Source organism: Thunnus thynnus, chromosome 8 (assembly GCF_963924715.1).
Source record: "Thunnus thynnus chromosome 8, fThuThy2.1, whole genome shotgun sequence".
Classification (NCBI taxonomy): domain Eukaryota; kingdom Metazoa; phylum Chordata; class Actinopteri; order Scombriformes; family Scombridae; genus Thunnus; species Thunnus thynnus.
In genome coordinates this window covers 2089923-2116322 of record NC_089524.1, presented here as the reverse complement: position 1 = coordinate 2116322, position 26400 = coordinate 2089923, and the positions used below count along the sequence as shown (strand labels likewise).

Genomic DNA, 26400 nt, shown 5'->3' with positions numbered 1-26400 from the left:
CACCTTTAATCAATTATTAAAGCCAACATTTATGTCAGTGACTAATTGACCAAATCTCATCGTTTTTATCATCCACGGTTAGTTTAACCTCTGTAGTTCTGTATTGCCGCCACATTAAAATGTCAGGATGATGCTGTGGAGAATAATCTGCTGTAAATACCTCACAAGTCAGTCAGTGTGTTGAATGTGAAAGAGCAGAAAACACACCTGTAGCTATGTGTGTTTTATATGTTTATTGTTGCAGCAGCAGCAGCACAAACAGGCAGTTTTTTCTTCATTTGTTTCAGGAAAATGTCTCTGTTGTTGATGCTGAAGCAATTACAGCCTCACTTGCCAATTATGAGTCATAAATGTGCAGCAGCACTGAAGACTGCCGCCTCTGCCGCTGCGCGTCTGCAGAAATCCGCCGTTTGATAGGGCGGAGGAGGAGCCGCCTGCAAACAGCCTGAAGAAAAAAATAAATAAAAGCCTGTTCATTCACAGAGAAGGAGCCGGCGGTGGTTTATTTTTAGGGGGAGGAGGTGACAGGCAGCAGACGCCTTCGCAAATATTCCCATCGCTTCGCTCCACCTTGAATTAACGCAGGATGTCAGCGTAAAACCGTGCGTAAAAAAGCTGCGTGCGGCACCGCGGAAAAGAGACGTTTACAGGCAATTTTACCTCATTTCTGGAGGAAAAAAAAAATTCCACTCTGCTGCTTGCAAACGACGCAGCCGGCGCTCCTGATCTCCTGGTTCCTAACAGACGGTCAGAGGATCAGATTGTAAACGGCTGTTGTTGAGGATCGTTTGGATTTCATTGAATCTTTTTGAGCCATCAGGTGCAGAGCAGAGAGAGAGAACATCAGATCCGCCCAGCAGAGGTAAGACACAGACAGAAAACACGGATGACCGGCGGTGACACAACACCGTTTAACACCGGTTTAATTAACACACACACATGCACACGCACGCGCACGCGCACGCATACACACACACACACACACACAGGCCTGATGATGTTGCTGATATGAATCTATAACGTCGATCACACCTGAGCCTGTGCGACAATAAGGCTCCATTATCTCCTTATAATAATCTTTAATTAATGTTTAATTGAGTGCCTATTTCTTTCCTTAGACTATATTTCATATATAATCTAATATAGGATAATATCCACATTAATGTGTCTTCTAGGCGTCTATAGGTGCTCAACATTAAAGTAATGTATTGATTTTATGATTGGTTTCCAAATTTCTGCACCACCTCCATCATATACTATATTGATTTTGGTTATATTGACGTTTTTTTGCTTTATAATTGACATATTTTGATCATAAAACCCAATGAAACACAATGTTCCTATATATCCCATAATAATCTCACAGGTACAGCATGTCTGTGGCTCTCTGGAGGGAGTTGAGCCTCTGTTGGCCTTGTGATTCATCTTAATCTGCCATAGTATGTCTATATTTCACCTCATCTCCTCATAGGAATGTAGTCCTCTGTATTGACCATATATACACACACACACACACATACACACACACACACACACACACACACACAGACAGGTGACAAATTAAAGGAAAAACTGGTCCAGGTCTGAATGTTTGACTCCTACAGTGAGGGGGTCTGGGGGCTCTGTTATGCTTTTGGGGGCATTTTGCTGGCATGGTTTTGGGTCCACTTGTCCCCTTATAGGGAAGGGTCACTGCTAATCAATACAAAGTTGTTGTGAGTGATCAGCTTTATCCTATGATGAAACATTTCTATCCTGATGGGAGTGGTCTCTTCCAGGATGACAATTCCCAAATTCACAGGACACGAGGGGTCACTGAACGGTTTGATGAGTATTAAATGATGTGAATCATATGTTATGGCCTTCACCGTCACCAGCTCTCAACCCAGCTGAACACCTATGAGAGATTTAGGACTGACGTGTTAGACAGCGCTCACCATCATCAAAACACCAGATGAGGGAATATCTTTATGAAGAATATTGTTCCTCAGCCTTGGCGTTGATTCTACTGTCTCTGGACTCTGCTGGAGGGATGAACACTGTTCCAGAAACCAAACCATGCCAGCAAAATGCCCCCCAAAGCATAACAGAGCCACCAGATCCCTTCACTGTAGGAGTCAACATGACAACCTGTTACCCGTCTGTACATACATATATATATATATATATATATATATATATATATATATATATATATATATATATATATATATATATATATATATATATATATATATATATATATATGATCCAAGTCTCCTATATTATCTCCATATCCATGTCATATTTCCATATGCTGATATAGTGTTGACATGTGAATTGGCCTTAATATATATTGAGCTTTTCACTAAATATCTCCACAGTGGTGGAAAAAGTACTGAGATCTTTTACTTAAGTAAAATACCACAATGAAAAAACCCTGCATTCAAAATCTTACTGAAGTAAAAAATACCAAAGTAGACAAGCAGGTACATAATATTGTTCCAAGCAGAGTATTTTTCAAGTCTTAATACATGTCTGGAGGGGATCTTCAGTTAAAGATCTCAGTACTTCGTCCATCACTGAAACTAACAATATGTTAAAAGCTGATTGTGTGTTTTACGTATGAAATATTGATCTGAAAAGTAGTCACTTATAAATGTAGTGGAGTAGAAATGGAAAGTAGTTTAAAATGGAAGTACTTTGTTTCACTATAGTTTTAATAGCTATAGTTGCTATAATAGCTGAAGTATCTTTATGATATTTTATCGTATTTTTATAGGTGCATACAGTGTTTGTAGTGTTGCTTCACTGGGAGTTTGCAGAGGCTTGTTGTGATTTTTATGGTTTATACTTTGGCTGAAGTATCCATTGTATCCATCCTATATCCATGCTGCTGTTTAAAATCTTAATGGATTTCAAACAGCAGCATTTAAATACTGCGTTGGTGGAAGGATACATGGTCTCAGAGCACTTTTCAGATGGTGTACAGTAGCATGTGCAGTACTTCAGTTGTTGGTTGTGTGCCGAATGTGCAATATCCTGCTTCATTGAGCAGTACTGGTGATATATTATTTTCCTGTTTTTTTTATTAAGCTGTAGTGGTTTTTATCTATATCATTGAAATAATTGTGTGTTTTTTCTGGTTGTTTGATTCTGGATGAATGATGTTAGGTATGTATGTATGTAAGTATGTTTGGGAGATACATGTTTTGTGATGCAGCAATGCTGAGTCCAATAAAGGATATCTTATCTTATCTTATCTTATCTTATAGTATAAACATCCTAAATATCCTTGGCTGAGGAAGCCAAAGTAAAAGTATACTAAGGCTGGAGGATAATTCACTATTATCATTTATAATATTGAGGTGATCATGTCATCTTCACCCAAATTAAGGATTTTGAGCAAGCGGAATCAGTCTTCACTCAAGGTCCACTTATTACCTTTGTAAGCATCTCACGGTCTTCATCTGCAGACGGAGTTTGCCCAGTTGTCATGAAAATGGTTCAGTTGTCATCATGTGACCAACGTTTCACATGAAGGTCACGTGTAACAGTCAAACAGTCCATTTCTTTGAACATCAATTGTGTTATTTTGCACATTGTGATGTATCGTTATTGTAAAATATCCATATTAATGTTCAGTTCTACTGTTTACAGAAGTAATATGATAGTTGGTGGCTATTTATTCTAAAAAATAATCTTATAGTATCTCTAAAGTAAACCTATATGGATATAATGTATCTGTGGTGCTCAATAGTGAGTTTATAGTAGCATTTATGCATCTTTTCATCTTCTATCTTCCCTCTTTTTAATATATCATACAGTCAGTGTTTGTCAACATATAATTGTGTCCACTTGTATGTAAAGTATTGTTATTATAGGCCGTTCTTTGCTGAATGTCTCTTTAAGTGGCATGGTTCTGCCTGTCCAGTGACACATTGGTGATATTCACAGCCCATATGGTGTAATAATGTATGTAAAGTAAATGCATGATGAGTTGTGTTTGTTCCTGTAACCTCAGCCTGTCGACTGGCATCTACAGCAGCAGGGCGACTGACTTGGTCACAGACAGACAGGACTTACATTAACTATTACCTTATTGGTTAATTCATTATAAAACATATCTGCCAGATCTTTGCAATATCAGTGTTGGACACAGTTAAAGGCATTAACAGTTTATCTGTTACACATTTACTGGCTTCAGTTCAGTTACACAAATATAATGACAAAAAGCAGGTTTTAATCACCCAGTTAAAGCTTGTTTCTGTCTGTCCGGCTGATATTACAGATGTCTGAACTAAACCACAGACACTCAACTCACCCATACACTCACCTGTTTTGTGTGTTTTTATGTGTGTGTTTTTGGGAAATGCTGTTTGTTAAGGGCAGCTTAACATGAATAACCCTAACCCTAACCCTAATAAAAAAAAACAATCATATTGAATAATTCTAAAAAAACCGCCGTCCTGATGTAAATATATGAGGAGCCACACGACACAATCTTCAGAAAGGTTCTGTTCCAAGGCTTGTCATTATTAGAGTTGAAACAATTAGGTTAATTGGTGACTCTAAACTGCCCGTAGGTGAAAATGTGTGTGTGAGTGTGAATGGTTGTCTGTCTCTATATGTCAGCCATGTGATTGACGGGCGACCTGTTCAGGGTTACCCTGCTCCTCACCCAACGTCAGCTGAGATTCACTTCTGCTTCCCCGTGACCCTCTAGAGGATGAGCGGTAAAGAAAATGGATGGATTTACAAATGTTAGTAGGATTTAAATTGAGTTTTTTGTTTTTAACTTCTGGAATAGAACCTGGAAGTTCCAATTTCTTCGGGTCTCTGTGGTGAAAGCTAGGGGGAGGGGGGGGGGGTTTGTTGTTGTTGTACAAAGAGAGGAACGTTTGTTGTTCAGCAGCAACATTTTTTAAATAGGACATCCTCTATCCTTAGTCCCTTGATTTAAATAAGGAAAAAAAACAGCAGCAAAAAGTGGAGGGGACAGTGTTTTACCTCTCCTGTCACATCTGTTTTATTTTAATTATCGAGATTTTATGGTGTTCTATGTGTGCAATATATATATATATATATATATATATATATATATATATGGGTATATATATATATATATACCTATTCATTACACTTTTGCTCTTGTATTTTTGGTCTTGGGGAGACTGAAAAATATATTGTTCAAACTCTTTGTATATCAAGCATCTCTCACTACTATCCATACAGCCCGGCCTCCTCCCTAAGCGACTAAGTCCATGTAGGAAGGAAGTTGTAATTACACAGTTATAACCCAAAGCCTCAACGTTTTCCTAAACCTAACCAAGTGTTTTTTGTGCATAAATTTAACCAAACCTTAACCATAGGGTTGTCACAAACATTTATTTTTCAACAGTGATGTGTAATGGTTTTGGAAAACACAGACGGATGATGTTGTCCAACTGATATGGGCGTCAGATCAGAAAATGCTCCTATGTGTAGCGTTGGACTGACAACATATTTTACACTGACGACCTCAATGTGATGACAAGATTTCAAGCTGCAAACAGTCACTGCACCAAGCTGTTGTTAGCTGGACCGACCCTATAACCGCAGTTGTCTATGAGTGCCTGAGTGAGTGATGAAGTTTCACCATTGGTTGGCTGGCCGAGTGTTGGAGTTTCCCCATTGGCCGTTCCTCTTTCAAAATGAATTGGCACGAGATGATGGAGGACAGCAGCACGACACAGAGTGACTGTGTTTCCTGATCAGAGCTTTCAGCTTTGGTGTAAAGTTGGCTAAAATCCTTCTTAAACGCGTGCCAGCGTCTCCTCCTCTACCGTCCAGCGTGATCCACTCTGCGGCTGGCAGCGCTGTCAGCAGCCGGCAGGAAAGATGCTCCGTGGTGCGACTGGATTTTATAACTGACAGGACGCAAGCTTTTTATTTCTCTGACATTTTCACATCACAAACGATGAACAACAGCATTAAAACATGAGTCTTGCAGGTAAAACATGAGACTCATGTAGCTGTTATATCAGGGTAGTGTGGGGCGGCTGCTCTGCAGGTGCGCTTGATTTGACTGTAACTGCAGTAACTGGGTGGAGATAAGCCTCCTGAATTTGCACCCAAAAATGCTGTCAGAACTTTCATTTACAATTTCCACTGCAGCTTCCAGGATCATCGATTGGGAAAGAGGCTGAAAAAAGGTGCATAGAAGCATGAGGGTGAGTGCACGGTTAAAGCACCAAATAACCATCACTCTGACAAAACGCTCACTGCAGAGTGAAAAATGAAAGACATCCACAGAGTGAAACAGATAAAGAGCAGAGGGAGTTAACAGATAATTAGAATAGTTATAATTAGAAGTAAAATAAGTTCACTTCAAATCAAACATCCCAGGATGTGATTCTTGCTGCTGCATTTATAACCTTTTTTTGACTGAAACGTTGTATAACCATGTCATGTGATGCTGCTTCAGTGCACTTAAACAACAAATATTACTGGTGCAATTACAGAAAATTGCAGATAAACATTTAATATCCAGGAACTCACATTATAGACATGACCACTGACTATCACTGTAACACACTGGCCACAGTTTCACACAGTGACCATACAGGGTCCAGTAATACACTCGGTTTTGACCCAGTCTTGTTTTTTAAATGTTGAGACACAAGCTGTCTCATAACAATAAACAACATAATACAATAAGACACACTTTACACAATGAAAAATTCAGATTGTTGCAAATTCAATTGAAAATGTCTCAGAATTCACTCTTGACATATGAAGTCAGTTTTCTTTATGGTGACATGATAACAGCACATAAGAGTCCTGATATTAGAAATGTCTGCTGAGTCGTAATATCCAGAATTGTAATTTCAGATGAATTTAGTCTTAGTTTTTCCTCCCCTGGTCTCTGACAGAGAGGATGAGTCTCCACTGACACAGCCATCCACGCTAGATTAAACCCAGCAGGATATTCAGCTGTGACTCATCTGCTGCTCACATTCATTCAGCTCCGACTCCGACGCTCTCTTTTCGGAAAATTCTGTTAGTACACTTCCATGTAGTACACTGTGTACAGTGTGTATGGTATGTTGTTATGGTATGTTGATTTACATATTGTTTTTGCTGTGATCTACGTAGCCTATAGACCAGACTGTTGACAACTCCAGGTTCACTTTAATAGTCACCTATCTAAAGCAAGATGCATCATGGAGAGAGCTTTTGGCATCCTGAAGATCGAGTGGAGGTCCATTTTCTTGACAGCGCTGGAGGTGGATGTCCTCTCTGTCCTGTAGGTTCTCGCCTGCTGCACAGTCCTGCACAACATCTGTCTCAGCGATGGGGACCTGTTGCAGCCAGAAGATGTTGATGTGGAGGGAGCAGCAGGGGACCAACCAGAACCAGCACCTCCAGGCGCCATCTGTGGAGCAGAGGACAGGCACCGGATGGCAATGCTGTGTTATGCACCAGATCACGACCATGCTCATTAATTGATTAAATAAATCATTTTGCTTAAAATTTAATAGTTTTAAAACTGTTTTTAATCGTATTTAAATGTCTTTAATGTGTTTCTTTTGCACTTTGTCTTAATGATTTTAATGCTTTATGTAAAACACTCTGAATTGCCTTGTTGTTGAAATGTGCTATAAAATAAACTTGCCTTGCTTTGTGTGTGAATATTAGTGATTGACTAAAGATCTAGAGTGACAATAATAGATAGAGCAGATAATGAGTTTTTTTATTATTTGTTTAGTCATTGTTCGAGGTGCTCCTCCCTAGCAGCAATCTCCTTGTCTCTCCTCTCTCCTTTCCCTCATCTCTTTAAAAAAGTGCTCCTCCCTCTCTACAGCCTCACATTGACTCCTCTCCTCCCTCTCAGCTGCCTCTCTGGCTCTGGTCTCCTCTCTCTGTTGCCTTCACCTCCATCTCCCGCATATCCCTTAAAACCTGTCCGCCGACATCAACCCACTGCCTTTTTTTTGGGGTGGATGTCATGGATGTTGTGGCTGTGTCCTGTTCTTGGTGTCACCACAGAGGGAGGTTCGACCACGCCACGTCCTTGGAGGATAAAGCAATGAGGAGTGGTCTCACCTTCCTCTGTGCTGACCCCAGTTCTGTGGCACTTCAGGTCCTGCAGAGGAAGGACAGCAAGAAACAGAAAAACACTCTGGTTTCAGATCAAACATTCCAAATGTCATTCCTTGCAAATTCCTAACAGTATTCGGTGTTTCCCCTATGATTTTTGTTCAGCAGCAGTGCAGCTGTGCTCAGTAGAAATGATAAAAAGACTAAAATGTATGACGCAAAATGTAAAATGTAAGTGATATAAAATCATCCTCAGTTCATTTGTATTATGAGCACTATACATTAAGTGTGCACCAAACATAATGAATAATAAACTGAAATTTCAGTGGTGCTCTTTATTCAGTATTGATGGTTTCACCACTGCTATTGAATGCGTGTTGGGGAAACACTGGTATTACATTTCCTGGGGCTACTAACTACTTTCACCAGAAAAAAGTTAAGTAATTAGTCAACATGAGAGCATCCAAATAGCTGTAACATGAGTAACATGAATGCAGTATTACACTGACATATTTTAAAGTTACCTCTTCATCAACTCAAATGATAATTGATAACTTTTCATATCCGTAGGGCTGATTACCTCACAGTGATAGTGACATGTGAAAAAGTCAACCGACCTTATATTTCCGTTTGAGGTTTTCCCTTTTTATTTTATTTTTTCACAAAGGCTCGGGTCACCCTCCCCTCTAGGCCTCGACCAGTAATGTATGTTCTGATTGAAATACAGTTGGATCACAATAATGGCATGACACTGCATGCAGTAACCTCAATGTATAGAAACCAGTATGTAGCAATGTTGGAAAGGTTTCATATGATAGTGTTAAACAATAGCTAGATATATGCATTCACTTACTTGTATCCATTCATGGCAGCATTCCGCCTCACTTTGAAGAAGGAGGCGTTGGCAACCCGCCACAAAATAAGGGACCCCATTTACAACTTGCCAAACCTCTGACCACACATCTAATACTAAAATCTTCTACAGTGAAGACGATATTTATATCAATACTTATATTTGTATGGTGTGAAGTTCACCGTAGCAATGGCAACCGCTGCAGCTTCCTCGGCCGCCATTTTCACAAGTTAGATGATAGGTTGGTGGAACCTCCCCTTCGGCTATGTAGCCAAGATGGCGACCATCGAGGGTGAGAAGTGTCCGGTGTTCCACACTCAACTTTTTGACCGTTATGAGTGCACCATCTGGGTACTCATAGTAAACTGAATTTTGTCATAATTGTCAGTGTGAATGAACTTATGCACTCAAAATAACAAATGTACGTGCGGAAAAACTTGAATTGAGACACAGCACGAGTCTTCAAAGGATAAAACCCTTCTAAGCAAAGGGCTCGGTGGTTTAAGTCTAACAGGAAATGTTTGTTTACAACGAGTCTTTGTTTGTTGGGTCTTTGTGCTGAATCACATTTGGCTGCAGCTCATCGTCACAGTCGGGTGAAAATTTCTATAATGTCAGATTTGCAGGAACAAAGAGAAGCACTTCTGTGCTCACCCAACAGGTTTTAAAATAGTTTCATCACAGCAAGAGGTTGAAGAATTTTTTCAGCCCACAGAGGAAAATGTAATCTGAAGTAAAAACAGAATCTGTTAAACTGTTAATTGCCTTTGACATTTGAGTCATACATTTGAATTCAAAGCAAATGTTATGTTGGTCATATTCTCAGTTTCTAAGATGAGAAGTTTTATTTCTACCAAATGTTTTTATCCAAGTTGTCACCTGCAGTTGGTGTACATGTGAAAATAAATGTTTACTGTTTTGTGCGATAGGCAATTTTCATTCAAATGAATTAGGTATCAATTAATTAAACAGGTTTCCCGTTTACCAATGAAGGATGCTCACACAGCAAGGGGGCTAAAAATCCTGTTGCAACAGTATCATGACAGCTTATATACAGACATTTTCAGTATTTAGAAATAAAGCAACTAGCTGGAAACCAGTAAAATGATCAATCTGTCAACTGCAGCTAACGTGACACGTATTCCAGTGAGAAACAGCAACTAGTAGCAGTGATGATACTAACAGACTACACAAGGTTACAGGTGGTGAGAAATGAACTGTGTGTCCCAAACCACGATGATAACGTTAGCATAAAAATAAAAAAGTAACATTAGCTTTAAAAAAGGTAACATCAGCATACAAAATATAAAAAAATGTTAGCGTGACATTGAAAATGGAAACTTGTTAAGATGAATATCACACTGATTGTGTGTTTTTCTCTCTTCAAACCAAATCGTCAGATGGCGAAGGCAGACCAGCGTTTCGGCCAGCGGGACGGCTCCGACCAGAACTTTGACTACATGTTCAAGCTGCTGATCATCGGCAACAGCAGCGTCGGGAAAACGTCTTTCTTGTTCCGCTATGCCGACGACTCCTTCAGCAACTCCTTTGTCAGCACCGTCGGTATCGACTTCAAGGTGAAGACGGTTTATCGCAACGACAAGAGGATCAAGCTGCAGATCTGGGTGAGCATGGACGGATAGATACTGTTGATAAATCAAAACTCAATTTACTGTTCACTATAGAATAAACTATTGGATCTTTATCATACAGGAAACAGTGTTTGACTGAATTATTTCAGACACAGCTCTGATGATGGTTAGCAAAATGCTAATGGAAACCAGTGTAAGCATGATTAGCTCCCATGAGTCTCACTTAAGATGTTATTATTGAGAGCTTTTTTATCCAAAAAAAAAAAAAAAAAAGCTCATAATTGCATCTAGTTCAGTGGCAGAATCTTTCAAATGGTCAAATATTTTTCACAGAGTATATACAGAAAATGTAATAGTATATATATAGTAGCTATATATATATATATATATATATATATATATATATATATATATATATATATATATGTATATGTATATATGTATATGTGATATACTATAACGTATTGAAGCATAACATATGGTAATATAAAATACTGTAACATAATGTAATGTAACATAACATAACAGAACATAACATACCATGACATAAGATTGTAATATAACACACTGCAATGTAACAGAAGTATATGTGTAACCCAGGTTCAGTGAAGGGACCTTTCCAGCACCATCCATATGACAAGAGATAGTCTTGATACAATAGATAACATAACATAACATAACGTAACATAACATAACGTGGTTATATAATATACTGTAACATAACGTAACATATTATAACATTTGGCAATATAATAAACTGGAACATAACACAATACACTGTATAACATAACATATGGTGATATAATATATGTGTGATATAACATAATACACTGTAACATAACGTAATACATGGTAGTATAATACACTGTAATATACTGTAACATAACATAGCATGTGGTAATATAACATAAAATAACATATGGTGATATACACTTTAACATAACAGAAAATATGGTGAAATAATACACTGTAATGTAACATAACATATGGTGATATAATATACTGTAACATAACGTGGTAATACAGCATAATATAACACATGATGATATACACTGTAATGTAGTGTAACATAACATTGGTGATATAATACACTGTTACGTAGTGTAACATGAAACATGGTGATGTACTGTAATGTAAAGCAACACAACATACAGACTCAGGATGTACTGCTGCAGTGTAACATGATGTTCTGCTCTCAGTCAACAACAAGCTGCTGGGAGGAAGAGAAAAGACACACACATAGACTTCTGGCTACGGCTTGTATCATCAGCGGTGATGTTGTTGCCATGGCAGCAGCCCTTCATGCTCACTCACTCTCTCGCCAACACACACACACACACACACACACACACACACACACACACCCTAACAGTGCTGTCTTCAGTGGCAATTAAAGAGACCTCTTGGGGCGAAGAGGTTGAGACCCGGCAAGGGACAGAGGAGCCTGAAGGGGGGAGGGGGGTGAGGTAGTGTGTGTGATAAAATGTGTGTGTCTGTGTGTGTGTGTGTGTGTGTGTGTGTTGGAAGGGGAGTGGGGGACAGTGCCATAAGTAGAGCTAATCAAAGCCGATTGATTCAAACTGAAAGCACAGCGATGAGTAAAAATAGACGCACACACACAAAAACACACATTTAAAATAAAAACACACACATGTATACAGTTACACAAATGTATGACAGAACCAACTTAAGCATGGCTTTGTGTCTCTAGTGCCTGTAGCTTAGCCTTAGGCACAATACTAAAGCCTCATGGGATTTGTAGTTGTTGAATACTTACAAAACATTCTTGTTTGTGTTAAGCTTTGTTTTAAAATGATGAGGTGTTCAGATGTTACTGTCCAGTGCAGCAGTAGACACTCACTAATCTTATAATCTAAGAATATAGACAGAAAACATTTAGGAGCATGTTTCAGCTTTTAAGAAAGACTGATGAGAGAAAATACAGACTCTGGTCGAGGCTGGCTGGTTCATCTTCTCATGCGGTCTCATAAGATTTGCATTCATCATTGCGTTCTTTAATTCTTATTTTCAATCTCAAAATCATTTTTACGCTTGTCTGAGGTGTAACAGTAGTTGTGGATAAAAAAGGTGAAGGTAAAGATTAAACTTTACAGAAACCTGATAATTCATTCAGCAGTTTTAAATCAAATAATAGAAAATATCTGTTCAGTCAAAGATACAAAGATGGTGGACATAAAGACTGAAGCAGAGAAGCAGATGAGAAGGCAGGGATGATCAGGTGAGACAGACCTCACTAATGCTCTTGTGGCTGAATAGGAGAAAAATCCCTGCAGCCAGGTTCCAACATCTGCTGGGAAACCAGGAGAGTGGAGGCTGTTATAGCAGCACATTAATGTCCGTGTTCGACTATCACACATGGAGGAAGCTGTCCACACACTTTTGTGCAGTGACGTCGTCTTCTGTGGAAATCAAACACATTTCTCTCTGCTTTCAACTCAGCTGAGAGGAATCAGTCACTGCCTGAGGCTCCGCTTATCACCCTCCATGAATAATGTTGCTACCGCATTCAGCACACACACACACACACACACACACACACACACACACGCACACACACACACACACACACACACACACACACGTCGTCCTAGGTCCCTTTTGGGGACATTACATAGACTAGAGACTTACCCAAACCCAAACCATAATCATAACCCGTAACCTAACCTTAACTACTGACCTAGAAATCAGCTTTTTCCCAATTGGACAAGCCTTCCCCAATTAACTGGTCTTTAGTCCGAAATTTGTCCACACACACACACACACACACACACACATACACATAATCACACATCAAATCTAAATTAATTCAATGCAAACGAGCATTCGCCGTATCCTACAGGAAAGAATCAGTGTTTGTTGAATGTGTGCAGAGCAAGTGAAGCACAAAAGAGCTAAATTTAGAGGAGTGACTGCACCCAGGCCAGCTGTGGTGGTATGGGGATGAAGTGATGAAATGGTGGTAGGATGGAGCCGGATGGCGGCTGAACGATGTTAAGAGTCATGGATGTGCGTGAAAGTCACATTGAGGCTCAGCTGGTTTGTTGTAAATGAGCAGCGATCAGCGCCTGCGGCTGCGGATCGATCGCTGCTCCAGATAAGACGGTTAAGAGTCTTAGAGGAGATGAGGCTGAAACCAGTCGCGCTGTTTGGTCGCTGAGAGATGAAAGAGTGAGATATTCACACTCTGACAGCAGTGAAAGTCTTGATGACTGATTAGCTGCACAAATCCAAAGCTGTGTCCCTGATGCTTTCATTTATTATACCGTTAAGTACGTTTTCAAACAACCGACTGGTTTTCTGCACACTTTGAGTTCACATATAATTAAATGTTTTTATTTTTCAACAATATCAGCTCATATCATCACCAGGGAGAATGAGTCTGACCTCTGAGGAAAAAAAAAAAGACTGAGTCAGTTGTTTAGTAAGTGCCCCAAAACATCATCTGTTGACACTGCAGTGACAGCGCCCTCTAGTGGTCCTAGTAATGATGGCGGAAGCAAAGGAGGAAATCAGATGATGTTATTTTAGAGCGATAAAGGACGTTGGGAGGAAATCAGGGTGGATGGGTCAACAAAACATCAGACTTTAACCGTGGATGTCTTAAAGGATAAGGCTGCGATTTCCTATGTTTTCTTCTTGTCAACAAATCTCATGTTTGGATACAAACCAACAATGAACTGATCTACTAACAAGTATTGTTTTTTTATCCAAAGCCTGATATATCTTATTCCTCTGTGCTGTAGACTTCCATTATTGTCCAAAAACTATTAAAAATACGTCAATGAGTCACACTGCTGCACTGGGTGACATGTTTGGTCACTTTAGTTTGTTTAGGGTCAGCGTCATGTGACTCTGGAAAGTATTTCCGTGTCAGGAGGAGACACTGTGCCTGCATGAGGACGTGATTCTCTTTATAGTGAACTATTGCCAGTTTTGCACGCTTGTTGTATTGATCAGACTCTGACCCAGAAACTGTACATTTCTCCAAGTAGTTTAGTACAAAGTCAAGAGTTTTGTGACGCGTCACACAACAAGCTAGCAGAGCAGCATCAACAGACCTGCGTCCTCATGCATGCACGGCTCTTCCTGACACACAAATACTTTACTGAGAGTGAAAAACTGACGCTGTTATTAGTCTTTGAAGCAGTTTCTAAACAACATGACCAAACTCTTCATGATGAAGGAACATGTCACCCAGTGCAGCGGTGTGGCTCACTGATGTGTTTTTAATAGATTTTGGACGACAACGGAGGTCTATGGCACAGAGGAATAAGATATATCAGGCAGACAAACAGACAGGGGAAAACAGGGAAACATAGAGAAACACAGGGAGAAAAACTAGAAATCCAGCCAGAGCCCTGACAGACTGGACCTAATTAATCCTAACCAAACCTTAACAGCACATTAAGGTTTGATTAATGTGCGATATTGACTCAAACAATCACAGATATCCACCGCCAAAGGAGGGGCAATTAATTTGGTTGGCAATGCACAATAAGAAAAGAAATCCACAGCAGACACCATATGAAAGACGTAGTGCCACAATAACTCACAAACTAACATATTCCAAGAGGACATTGGTATAAAACTCCAGACAACCACAGATTTGAAAAGAAAATCTCTGGATGTCCTCTTGGAATATATGTTTTGGAGACCAAACACAACAACATTTTAGAAAACACGATAGTTCTAGTTGGTAGAATAGTGAGTAAACTCCCACTGATGTGCTTCTGGCCATGGATGTGAACAGCCCAGTAGTGTCGGGTTTCTAAAGATAAGTTCTGAGTTTTATCACGGAGTTTGTGTTTTTGTTTCCAGGACACGGCGGGGCAGGAGCGTTACCGCACCATCACCACAGCCTACTACCGCGGCGCCATGGGCTTCATCCTCATGTATGACATCACCAACGAGGAGTCCTTCAACGCTGTCCAGGACTGGTACGTGATTGGTTTGGAGCTTGATTCAGATTCCAGTCATTAATAGCTGATGATTTATGTTGCTGTGTGTGTGTGTGTGTGTGTGCTGAAGGGCCACCCAGATTAAGACGTACTCATGGGACAACGCCCAGGTGATCATGGTGGGCAACAAGTGTGACATGGACGAGGAGAGAGTCGTACCTCCAGAGAAAGGAAAACACCTCGCAGATCAATTAGGTGAGAAACTGCTGCATGAAAGCTGCAAAATACTCCTCAGATCAAGACTCGTATTTAGAAGATAAAGAGAAGATAAAAGTATAAATCTTTCACTTTTATTCACAAACTTGAGAATAAAATCTGTTGTCAGAGAGCTGCAGAGGTGTGTTCAGGTGGCTCAGAGAAGATCCTGGATGACTGCAGGACAGAAACTCTGTTTTCTTTCTGATTGGACGAGATATGATCAATAATAAAATATGAAGCAGCATCATTAAGATCAGAGTTGTTTTAGTTGGTTATTTGTATGTGAACATTTGATAGGATATTTCTATTATCTTTTTTAATTTATATGTATCAAACAAACAACAAGAATAAATCTGCATTGATTTGAATGATCAATTACTTTCTGATCATCTCCATTGTCTGCACTTATCAGTGTGGAGCTAAATTAGCTTGTCTACCATGTCTACTACAGTAAAAGTACATAAGTATTATGAGCTTGATGTAGTTAAAGTATTGTAGTAAAAGTACATAAGTATTATGAGCTTGATGTAGTTAAAGTATTGCAGTAAAAGTACATAAGTATTATGAGCTTGATGTAGTTAAAGTATTGCAGTAAAAGTACATAAGTATTATGAGCTTGATGTAGTTAAAGTATTGCAGTAAAAGTACATAAGTATTATGAGCTTGATGTAGTTAAAGTATTGCAGTAAAAGTAGTGGTTTGGTCCCTCTGACTGATATATTATTATATATGACATCATTAGATTATTAATAGTGAAGCATCAGTGTTAGAGCAGCATGTTACTGTTGTAGCTGCTGGAGGTGGAGCTAGTTTACACTACTTTATATACAGTTAGCTAGTTTAGTCCAGTGGTTCCCAACCTAGGGGTGGGGCCCCTCCAAAGGGTCAGCAGATAAATCTGAGGGGTGGTGAGATGATTAATGGGAGAGGAAAGAAGAAAAAACAAAGTTCTGATACACAAATCTGTTTTCAGTTTTTGGACTTTTTCTCTAATCTTTGATTTTTGCTGAAATATTAGATCATTTGAACATTTATTGAAATGAAAGCATGTGAGAAGTTTAGAGGGAAAAATCACTATTTGGTGGAGCTGTTAACAACTCATAGACATGTGAAATGTGACCCCGACTACACACTGCTTTTTGTAAGACGTCAAAAGACAAAAAGGTTGGAAACCACTGGTTTCATCTTTAACAATGTGTTGTATTTTAAAAGCTTGTTATATTATCCATTGTGTCAAATCTTCATCTGAAAAGTAACTAAAACTGTCAAATAAATGTAGTGGAGTAGAAAGTACAATATTTCCCTCTGAAATGTAGAAAGTAGCATCACATGGAAATACTCAAGTAAAGTACAAGTACCTGAAAACTGTACTTCAGTACAGTACTTGAGTAAATGTACTTAGTTACTTTCCACCACTGGACAGATGTCATTAATGGTCTCTGTGTATAAAAAATAAAAAAATGAATAAAGAATAAATCTTTTTTTTTAAGTATGAAAAATCAACTTTTTCGATCATTTATTCTTGAAAGTCTGATAACTACTGACCCAGATTATCAAAAACTTTGCACTGTCATGGTGTGAATTTCTGTCTGATGTTCAGCTGTACTGTGTGAAACAGGAGATGAACTTCTATTAACCAGTTCAACTCCAGGAGAAAATGACTTTCCCCCCCCCGGAGGTGTGTGTAAAACAAAATACTACAAGTGTGTGTACATATTGCTCTGGGCCGATGAGATGTTCTAATTAGAGAATGCACAATACTGGTTTTAGCTCCACTGCTGGGAGCTATTTTCCAAGATATAAGTCTTGAATAAATACACGCTGTAGGCTCCGGATTAAACTCCACTGAAATAAACTGAGATATTCACACAGTTCAGGGAGAAGTTACAGACACAGTCAGAAGTGACTGAAGTTCTGCCAGATATCAGAGTCCTTCATCCAGCCTGGATCTGTGAGGTAAAACACCATGTTTAACATTTGGACAGCTGAAAACATCTTCTCATGTTTCAGATATTTGTGAAGTGGGCAGAAGAGTCTGAATATAGCAAACACAAGGTTGAAATAAATAAAGCCACTCCCAAGTTAAGTCAGAAAACAATCTTTAAAGCCCCAAACGGAGTGATGCACATGTTCAGACAGTGATACTAGATTAGTTCAAAAGCACAGGACAAATCCACAGCTGTGAAGTTTAAATAGGACGTGTAAAATCTAGAGCTTAAACACACACACACACACACACACACACACTCTCTCCCATGATGGGACTGTCAATAGATACTCTCTGAACTGACACACAAAACTAATTAAATGAACTAGCTGAGGGTGCAGTTCAATGAGTTTTTCACTATCAGGATCTCATATCTGATGTTTATATTAAAGGAGACATATTATGTTTTTAAAACAAGGATACAGACTAGATTAAAAAGGTGAATCTTAACGGGGACATATTCTGCTTTTAGTGATTTTCTGTTATTTTTATTCTGTTCTGATGTTGGATGTTAAACATGGTCAAAGTATGTAAAAAAATTTCTCCCTGCAAGACAAAAGTCAGGGCTTCAACTGCTCTGATGTCAGACCGTTCGCACACGCCCACAAACGTATTTAAGTTTTGGTCATTGGTCATTAAAGTTTTTATTTCACAAAAATAGAGATAGTATAAATGTGGTAAATTAAAATAAAGGTGAAAAAGCAAGAAAAACAGGCAAACAAAACCAAACAAACACACAGTACCTATTTATATCAACAAAACCAAACAAAATAAACCAACAAAACAGAAGGCAGTCAAAAAGAACGACCCGCCATTTCAGTGTTTCTTTATATTCTGTTAACCATCACCCCGAACCCTCTTTAAGATGTAGTAACCTTAATGTATGTTAGAAGATATTGTCACATTTGGTTAGTTTTGCTTAGAACATTATTTACTTTGGCAGTCAAATACAAAAGCAGCAGTCTCCATCATGAGTCTCTGGTCTACGTGGGCTCTTCCAGCTACGTAAAATAAGCCTGAAGACTGAACTGTGCTTTAGTAAGTCCTGGTGGCATGAGAGATTTATCTAAAGATGATCTTCAAACCAACATCAGCTATGCATGAAAAAAAACGCAGCCTCCTCTTTCATTTGAATGTTCATTCTTTGTTTCGTCTCTCCGGCGCTTCAGGGACGTTCAAGTCACATACTTAATTTATTCGCTCTTTATTTGAACTGTTTTAACGCAGAGCTGATTTCAGGTTATATGGAAATATTGGAGTCCCTGTAACATGACTGAACTTTTAGGACAGTAGATCAGAAATGTACTTCTTTTGAGCAGAATTTTAGTGATTGAGATGCTAACTATGGTTTAATCCAACCAATGAACTAATTTATCTGTCTTTAAGAAAATGTTTGTATATCTAAAACATCCGATCTGCGTTGCGACGGCCTTAACCTCCCCAAAGCTTCTTCATATTCACACTTTCCTGTTTCCTGCTGCAGGCTTCGAGTACTACGAGGCCAGCGCCAAGGAGAACATCAACGTGCGGCAGGTCTTCGAGCGCCTGGTTGACATCATCTGTGTGAAGATGTCGGAGCGCGTGGACGTGGAGGCGCCGGCGGCTCCCGGCACCAAGACCACCAGACTGACCGACAAGCCCGCCCAGCTACCTCAGAAGTGCTGCTGATCGTCCGTCATCCCTCTGCCGTTGTCTCGTCCGCTCCCCCAAGCTCTCGAGAAAAAGAAAAAAACAGATGTAACATTCCTCAACTCACTCTCTCTGCTTCAGTCCATGTTTGTGAGCAGTCAATAATCACCACGCCTACTGCAGTTTCTGCTAACTAACATTTATATAGCTATAGTTTCATCCTCTCCCCGTCCCCAAGTATCTGAGGTTGGTCCTTCTGTAGACGGAGCAGTAAGGGCAGCAGTGTACTCTCAACAAAATTTAACTTGGCGTGTTTATAAGGTTGTAGAGCCATGTTGAATATGTCGCTGTGAGAAAGGAGGCCAGTTTATTGAACAGTGTTAAAAAACTGTCTGAGAAGGAAAATAAAGGCTGGTCACACTATTAGTCATTAGTTAATCTATTCATGAAACAGGCAGCGCTGGAAGCTCGCTGGCAGGGCTGGTTAGTGAACCGCTGCAACTGGCAAGCTAATCGCTAACATGCTATCCAGCTGGGAACATGCTATGGCTACTCAGTCACAGTGGCTCTCTGTCGTTCTCTGAGCTTGCTCAGTAATCCCCTAACAGGACAATATGTTCACACAGTTTAATTAACACAGTTAAAATACATATTTGTACCATGGACTCCTGTCTGAAAACTCTTCCCTATTAAATGGAGCAGTTTGTTCCCTCACAGGTCAACAGCACAAATTTGCGTATCAAAGCCGAACGCGATACAAAAGCTTTGTGCTGAATCGTACCAATAAATTATTTTGCCATAAATTTTACTGTTTTAAATGCTGTTGTGACCGGGCCTTAAAGCTGTAATTACGAATCTTTGAACATACATGTAAAAGCCTCTACATAGAGAGACAGTGGTTGTGTGTAAGCATAGGTCCGAACAATGCATGGTGTGATCCTGAGCATCAAATAAGCTGATTAGTTGATCCAACTTCCTGTTGGGAGGCAGGTTTAAAATGGATGCGTTAGTGTAATACTCCACATCAGAGCACATTTTTAAGAAAAGCAGGTGTGCCTCGAACGCTTACATGCAGCACACATCAGCAGGTTCTCGAAGCTCACGAACGCTAGAAAGTAGGACGTCAACCTGCAACGATGCGCATTAAGACGCCGCCGGTGTGTGCAAAATCAGTTGGTGCAGGTGTCTTGTGTTGTATGTTGCGAAGCATGTTCCTGGCTGAAGTAAACTAAAAACACACAACCCAAAGTATTCAGAAATAAACCCTCTGATCATATGACGCTGTTGAATTGCAGGTAAACAGCAACAGCGAATGTGGTTGTGTAAACATTTCGAGATGCATCCGTAGAAACACGCCAAATTATGTTTTGTGCAAGTGTCCTGTCAGGAAGCAGGAAGCAGGTCCACAGGTAAGCACAGCACTGCCTCTCCTCTAAAAGTGTAGCACAATGAGAAACTCACAACTCCACTGCTGCTCATGTTCACAAGTTTACAGGTTGTAGTTGTTCATCGAGTCATCCGCCGAAACATCATATAGGCTGCTTCTCAGATAGCTAGTGATAGTAAATCCATTCTAATACAATATGCCTATAGCCCACTAACTGTTACTGGCCTTACTTAGTGCTGTTTTTAGCTTGAAAGATGCTTTAGGGCTACACCACCAATGCACAACTCCCAGGCAGGGCTGCAGCCAAAATCATATGAGTCAAAGAATAAACAGAACCGGGTCGAGTCCGAGACTGAAACATGTCCAGTACAAGAACCAGACAAAGTGCACAGCTAACGCTGCTCTTCAGTGGTTTTTAACAGCACAAAGTTAAACAGAGAGTGCCTCGTGATGTTTTAACAGGGTCCATTTAGATTATTAGTGTGGGTAGAAGTATGAAGTATGTACAGGAACAATAATAACAGCACTTGTGTTGCACTTTCATTAACAAACACTTCAACTGCTGATATTAACACCAGAACTGGACCGAGGAAGTTGTTATAAAATTAATATCAGTTTTATTTCAAATGAACAACGTAGAAACCTACAGAAGCTCGCTGCATTCACCAAAAGAAAAATATGATTTCTGCATATCTCATAATTATGACTATTATGTACTTATATAGTACTCATATTTCAATATTAATAGATTGTAATTATGAGATAAAGATCTTGTCTTGACGAGAGAGTTATTAGAGATGAGATTAAAAAGTCAGATTTATGAGAAAACATCTAATTTTTTGTTTTTTTGGTGAATTAAACTTCTGTAGAAATCCAACTGACTCAAATTGGAAAATAATTACTGCAACATGTTAACAGACTGTTTTGGATTGTTGGCAGTTAATCGCCATAATGTGAGAATGTGTTTGTTTAAAATGTATTTTTTTACATATTTTTTTTCATATGAGGATTTTAAGTCATGAATATTTAATAACAAAAACTCTTGAGCGAGCACAAATCTAAAATAAAAATCCGTCGTCAGGTCAGGAATTTAAGGGTCTGCATGTGTGACGCCTTTAACAATAGATCAGCCTCTTAGTTTTGGTGGTTTACTTCCTGTCTGGTGCAGCTGCAAAAATATATTATTGACAAAATATTGAATACAGTGTACACAAGATAACAGATAACAGACAACATTACACAAAACCAAGAATTACAACATAAACAGTTGATCAAACAACAAAAGAGGAAAAAAAGTACTTGAAAAATAAATAAATACAATATATTTAATTAAAATATATATAAAGTCTACTTAACAAAGTCTACTCTAATAAAATAAACAAAAAGGACTGAAAGAATAAAATATATGAAGGGTTACATGACTTAATTCTATGTATCATATGAAGCTGCAACGATTAGTCGATTAACAGAAAATCAATCAGCAACTATTCCGATAATCAAATTATCGTTTTATTCATCATTTAAGCAACAAACATTTGCTGGTTGCAGCTTCTCAAATGTGACAATCGAAAACTTTTCATACATTATATTAAACTTAATATATTTGGGTTTTGGACATTTGAAGACTGTGAGCTATATTATAATGGTTATAATGGTTCAGTCTCAGTGTTTCCAGCAGGAAACAGACAAAGTTAGAGACTAGCTGGTGAAGAGAGTGGAACATTTAGCAGCTGAAGAACTTAATATGTTTCTCAGGAGTTGGTGGAGATCAAACCAGAGCTGGGAGGAGAATGAATATTGGAAAATAATAAAAAAAAAAAAAAAGCTATGCAGGTTTAGAGTCATGACATTTAAAGATGGAGCTCACTGGGAAGAATCCTGATATTATTCAAAAGTGAGAGCCTAACGAGCTCGCTTCCCTCCCAGGTCAAACCCAGTGACGGTTGCTTTGCTGTGACTCACCACTCAGTCGGTTCTGCAGCGTTCTTTCATAGGAAACACTGACGCTCCTCGTCTACTGTGGCAGCTGCAGTGCGCTTCATGTTGCTTCAGCCGACACATCGGTGCTTATACATGACAGGAAGTGTCAAAATGTCTGCTGTTGTGCCAGCTGTTGGAAGTATATCGCATCATATCTGCTTTCTTGCTTGCAGGCAGATTTAATGACATCCTGTATATGCTTAAGAAAACTAGACTCAGGCTTTAACTGTCTGAAGTATCTTTTTTTTAAATTTCCAGCACAGAGCTGTGAAATTAATGTAGTTGAGGAAACCTGACTACTTGACCTTAGCAGAAAGATAGTTTGAACACAGGGAGTCTGATCCTCGCTGAGGGAACGATGTGCTGGGAGTATAAAGTAGAACTTTCTTGACCCCGGCTGTAATTAATGTAAAAGAGAAACAGAGCAGGAGACTCCAGAGCTGTGAAGGTATAATGCTTCAGATTTTCATGATATCATACTCATTTATGATACTGTTTATCATCACGGTTATTAACTGGGCAAAGTGGGTAACTGACCCCAGTGCACCAGTGGTAATTTAATTAATCATAACTTTGTTTGGTAGTATGGTTATATGCACCAGTGAAGCCACATCGATTGTGTACTTGTGATTGGTTATTTTTGGTTGTCCCAGACGGTGAAATATTTAGTTCAAACGCTGGTTCAAGATCTCACTTCTCACACACACGTCCACTGACGGTCGATTTAGAAATTTGGAGACCAAAGACAACCTTGACTTCTCAATTTATTCACAGCTCAAATTAGTTTTTGTGTTGGCTCAGTAGTTTTGTCATTAATCTCATTAACTCTGCCAGGAGTCTGTCAGCTGACCTTCTCTCTCCTTCTTGTGCTTTTGCTGTCAAAACCAGGAAGACCTAATTTTTACAAAAATATAAATACTGCCTCCACCTTTATAGACAAAGACACAGTTATTTAAACTGAAAAAAACTTTTTTATTTTAGGTGGACAAAATGTGTCAATTTTTGCTGACTTCAACGACCTTCTGCTCTGTTTCTGTGTCACCTCGTGTGTCTCTGACACTTTCATAAGAAACTTTAGGAGGTTTCCTTTCTGGTAAGATCTTATTTATCTGCACAGTCACAGTAGTTCAGGAGCTGCAGACATTTTAATTTGGGAATGTCATTTTTAGTTTTTCCTCCAAAACATGGGTGAAGTGGAAGAGGTTAATAAACTTCCATATGAGGTTTCTTTAGTGTTTTTCAGGAATAAATAGCCTCAGAAACCAAACTGGACAAAACAAAGGAACAAAAAAAGCAGATCCAAGACCCAGATCAGACTGCCAGAGACTCGACCCAGACTGCCGCCGAGCGCTGCAGCCCTGCTTCATGGTGGCTTATAGCTTTTGCACTGGCCGACACAATCCAACGCCATATTGAGGGTGTTTTATACTCACACACACATGTGAGCAGGGCTGATGAGTGAAGAGCACATGGTTCTCTCCCTCCCCTTTAGCAGGTGTAGTCACGTAGCCGTCATGTTTGCAGTGTTTCCTCCATGAACGTGAGTGTGTGTGTGCGTGTGTGTGCGTGTGTGTGTGTGTGTGATGTGTGATATTAGAGCCAACATGTTCTATTGTTGCATATGGTTATCATGATATTTATTGCGTGTTCAGTTGTAAGGGTTTTTGTGTTTATGTACAGTATCTTTGACGGAAGTGTGATATTTTGACAATGTCATGTCAGCTGAGATACAGTACGTGTGTATACGAAAGACTTCAAGAAAAAAGGGAAGACGAGGAGAAAAAAATTTGTGCATTTATTATTAAATATTATGAAGGTAGAAAAAACAATATCCTGCCAAATTGTTATAGCTACCACAGCGCACGTTTTTGTGTGTGACTCCCCACCATGTGTCTTCATATTGATAAAAACGTACAATAATATCGACATTGTCTTCATATGATTATTTTCTAAGTGAATTTGTAAATTATAGAATTAGAAATGATACTGGTGTTGAGTATGAATTTATTTTTATGCTGTGTATACCATGGACAAATTATATAGAGAGTTTATGTAAACTTGTTGTCTTACAGTTCACTCCTGTACGGGGGAGAAGCACAAAGTGATTGTACAAAAATATTGTGAATGTTTGTATATTATAGATGCAATTTAGTATAATAAAAATCACAATCTTTAATCATAACATTTGTCAGATTGTTTTTCAGTGTGACTTCTTGTAGTATTACTTTCTCCACCTCTAAGTTTTGCATGTTTTAATCATTTTGTTTATTAATTCAGTCACTTCTGTAGTTTGTGATTAGAGAGTCATATAAACCATACTTACACCATTGGTTAGGGGGTTTATAAGGCAATAATCAGTTTGTTTTCCCTGTTTTTTATCATCAATGAGAGAACTGCAGCTTCATTGAGATCTACACAGATGCTTCAAAGAATCCAGTTAATAAAACTGCATTTAGTTACAGAGTTTAACCTGAAGGTAGAAAAAAGAATCAGTTTACACACAATTAGTATTAACAGCATTAAGAGCAGCTGTTTGTTCAGACTCAAGTTCATCACTAGCCAGTTTAGTTACAGTCATTCAGAGAGCAGACCGGATATTTTGACAGAAATACAACAAACATTATATATAATTCAAATGATGGGACTCAATGTAAGATTCTTATGGATACCAGCACATATTAGTATTAAAGGAAATTAAGTAGCAGACACAGTTACAAAGGAAGCTACAAAGAAACACATTGAATTTATCATTAACAACAAGCAGAAACAGGAGAGGAGACAATAATATCAAAGTTTCAATTTGGTCATACTGGTAAGTAATACACTCCACAAAACAGCGAAACGTGATATGTGAAGGTGTGACTTTTGTGGACAAAACGAAACACTAGTTCCTGTAATGATTTATTGTCAGAAATATGAAGCCGAAAGGAGACGCCTGATTCAGAGCCACAGACATTAAAGGCAACTTTGATTTAAGAGATAGCTGCAGAAAAATGAAGGAAATTAATGTTATCTACGTTTGTTTACCTCAAGAAAAATTTAAAAAATGAGACCCTCCCCTACTTTCTCAGTTGCCTTCAACAGCCTGTGGACTGATTTATATGTAAAGGACTCAGGTTGGTTTTTCTGTGAAAATCCAAAGGATGTAACATTTATGCACGTCCCCGAGTGGCTTGCCTCTCTCCAGCAACAACAGGGTACAGCACTAGCTAACATTAGCTTAGATATTGAGTCTGTCAACGTCAACAAACAACCGGCATCCACCATAACACAGAGTCAGGGAAGCTAAAATTACTACAAGGCATGTGAAATACAGTATATTGTGATATTGTGGTTTTAGCTGGTTAATGTTAGTGCCGCTGCTCGCTCACACTGACGGAGTGCGAGCGTGCACACGAGCAACATGATACTGACTGCAGTTCACCTAATGGCCACCAGTGTCATTAATGAGAAGGAATTTCTGATTCTTAAATATTACATCTTTAAAATTACACTACAAAGGAATCACATGATACCAGGCATTAGAGAAATGTTGCAGAGGAGTTCAGGTGATGTAGGGTACAGAGCAATTTTCAGACTTTTAGAAAACACAGGACTTAATGGGAGAATTTAATGTAATAGTATAGTACATGCAACTCAATCAACATACATGCGTCTCCCTACCTACAGGAACTGATCACACCACAAACCTCCACCTGTACCCTCAGAACTGCCAGCAGCTTGCTCCTCCGGGC

At 39.0% G+C, this 26400-nt stretch overlaps 1 protein-coding gene and 1 long non-coding RNA gene across 2 annotated transcripts; one reads left to right on the top strand and one right to left on the bottom strand.

Moving 5' to 3' along the window:
- rab3b (RAB3B, member RAS oncogene family) lies at window positions 1-24822 on the top strand. The gene is made up of 5 exons (XM_067596088.1): window positions 1-862; window positions 10315-10539; window positions 15346-15464; window positions 15556-15680; window positions 19154-24822. Exons 2-5 carry the CDS (start codon window positions 10315-10317, stop codon window positions 19336-19338), a joined length of 654 nt encoding a protein of 217 aa, XP_067452189.1. The 5' UTR covers window positions 1-862; the 3' UTR covers window positions 19339-24822.
- Window positions 6487-10308, bottom strand: LOC137187292 (uncharacterized). Its single transcript, XR_010929183.1, has 2 exons — window positions 7832-10308; window positions 6487-7396 (listed from the first exon to the last, which is right to left on the bottom strand). It is a non-coding gene; the product is annotated as an uncharacterized lncRNA (long non-coding RNA).
- Window positions 24823-26400: the final 1578 nt, after the last annotated feature.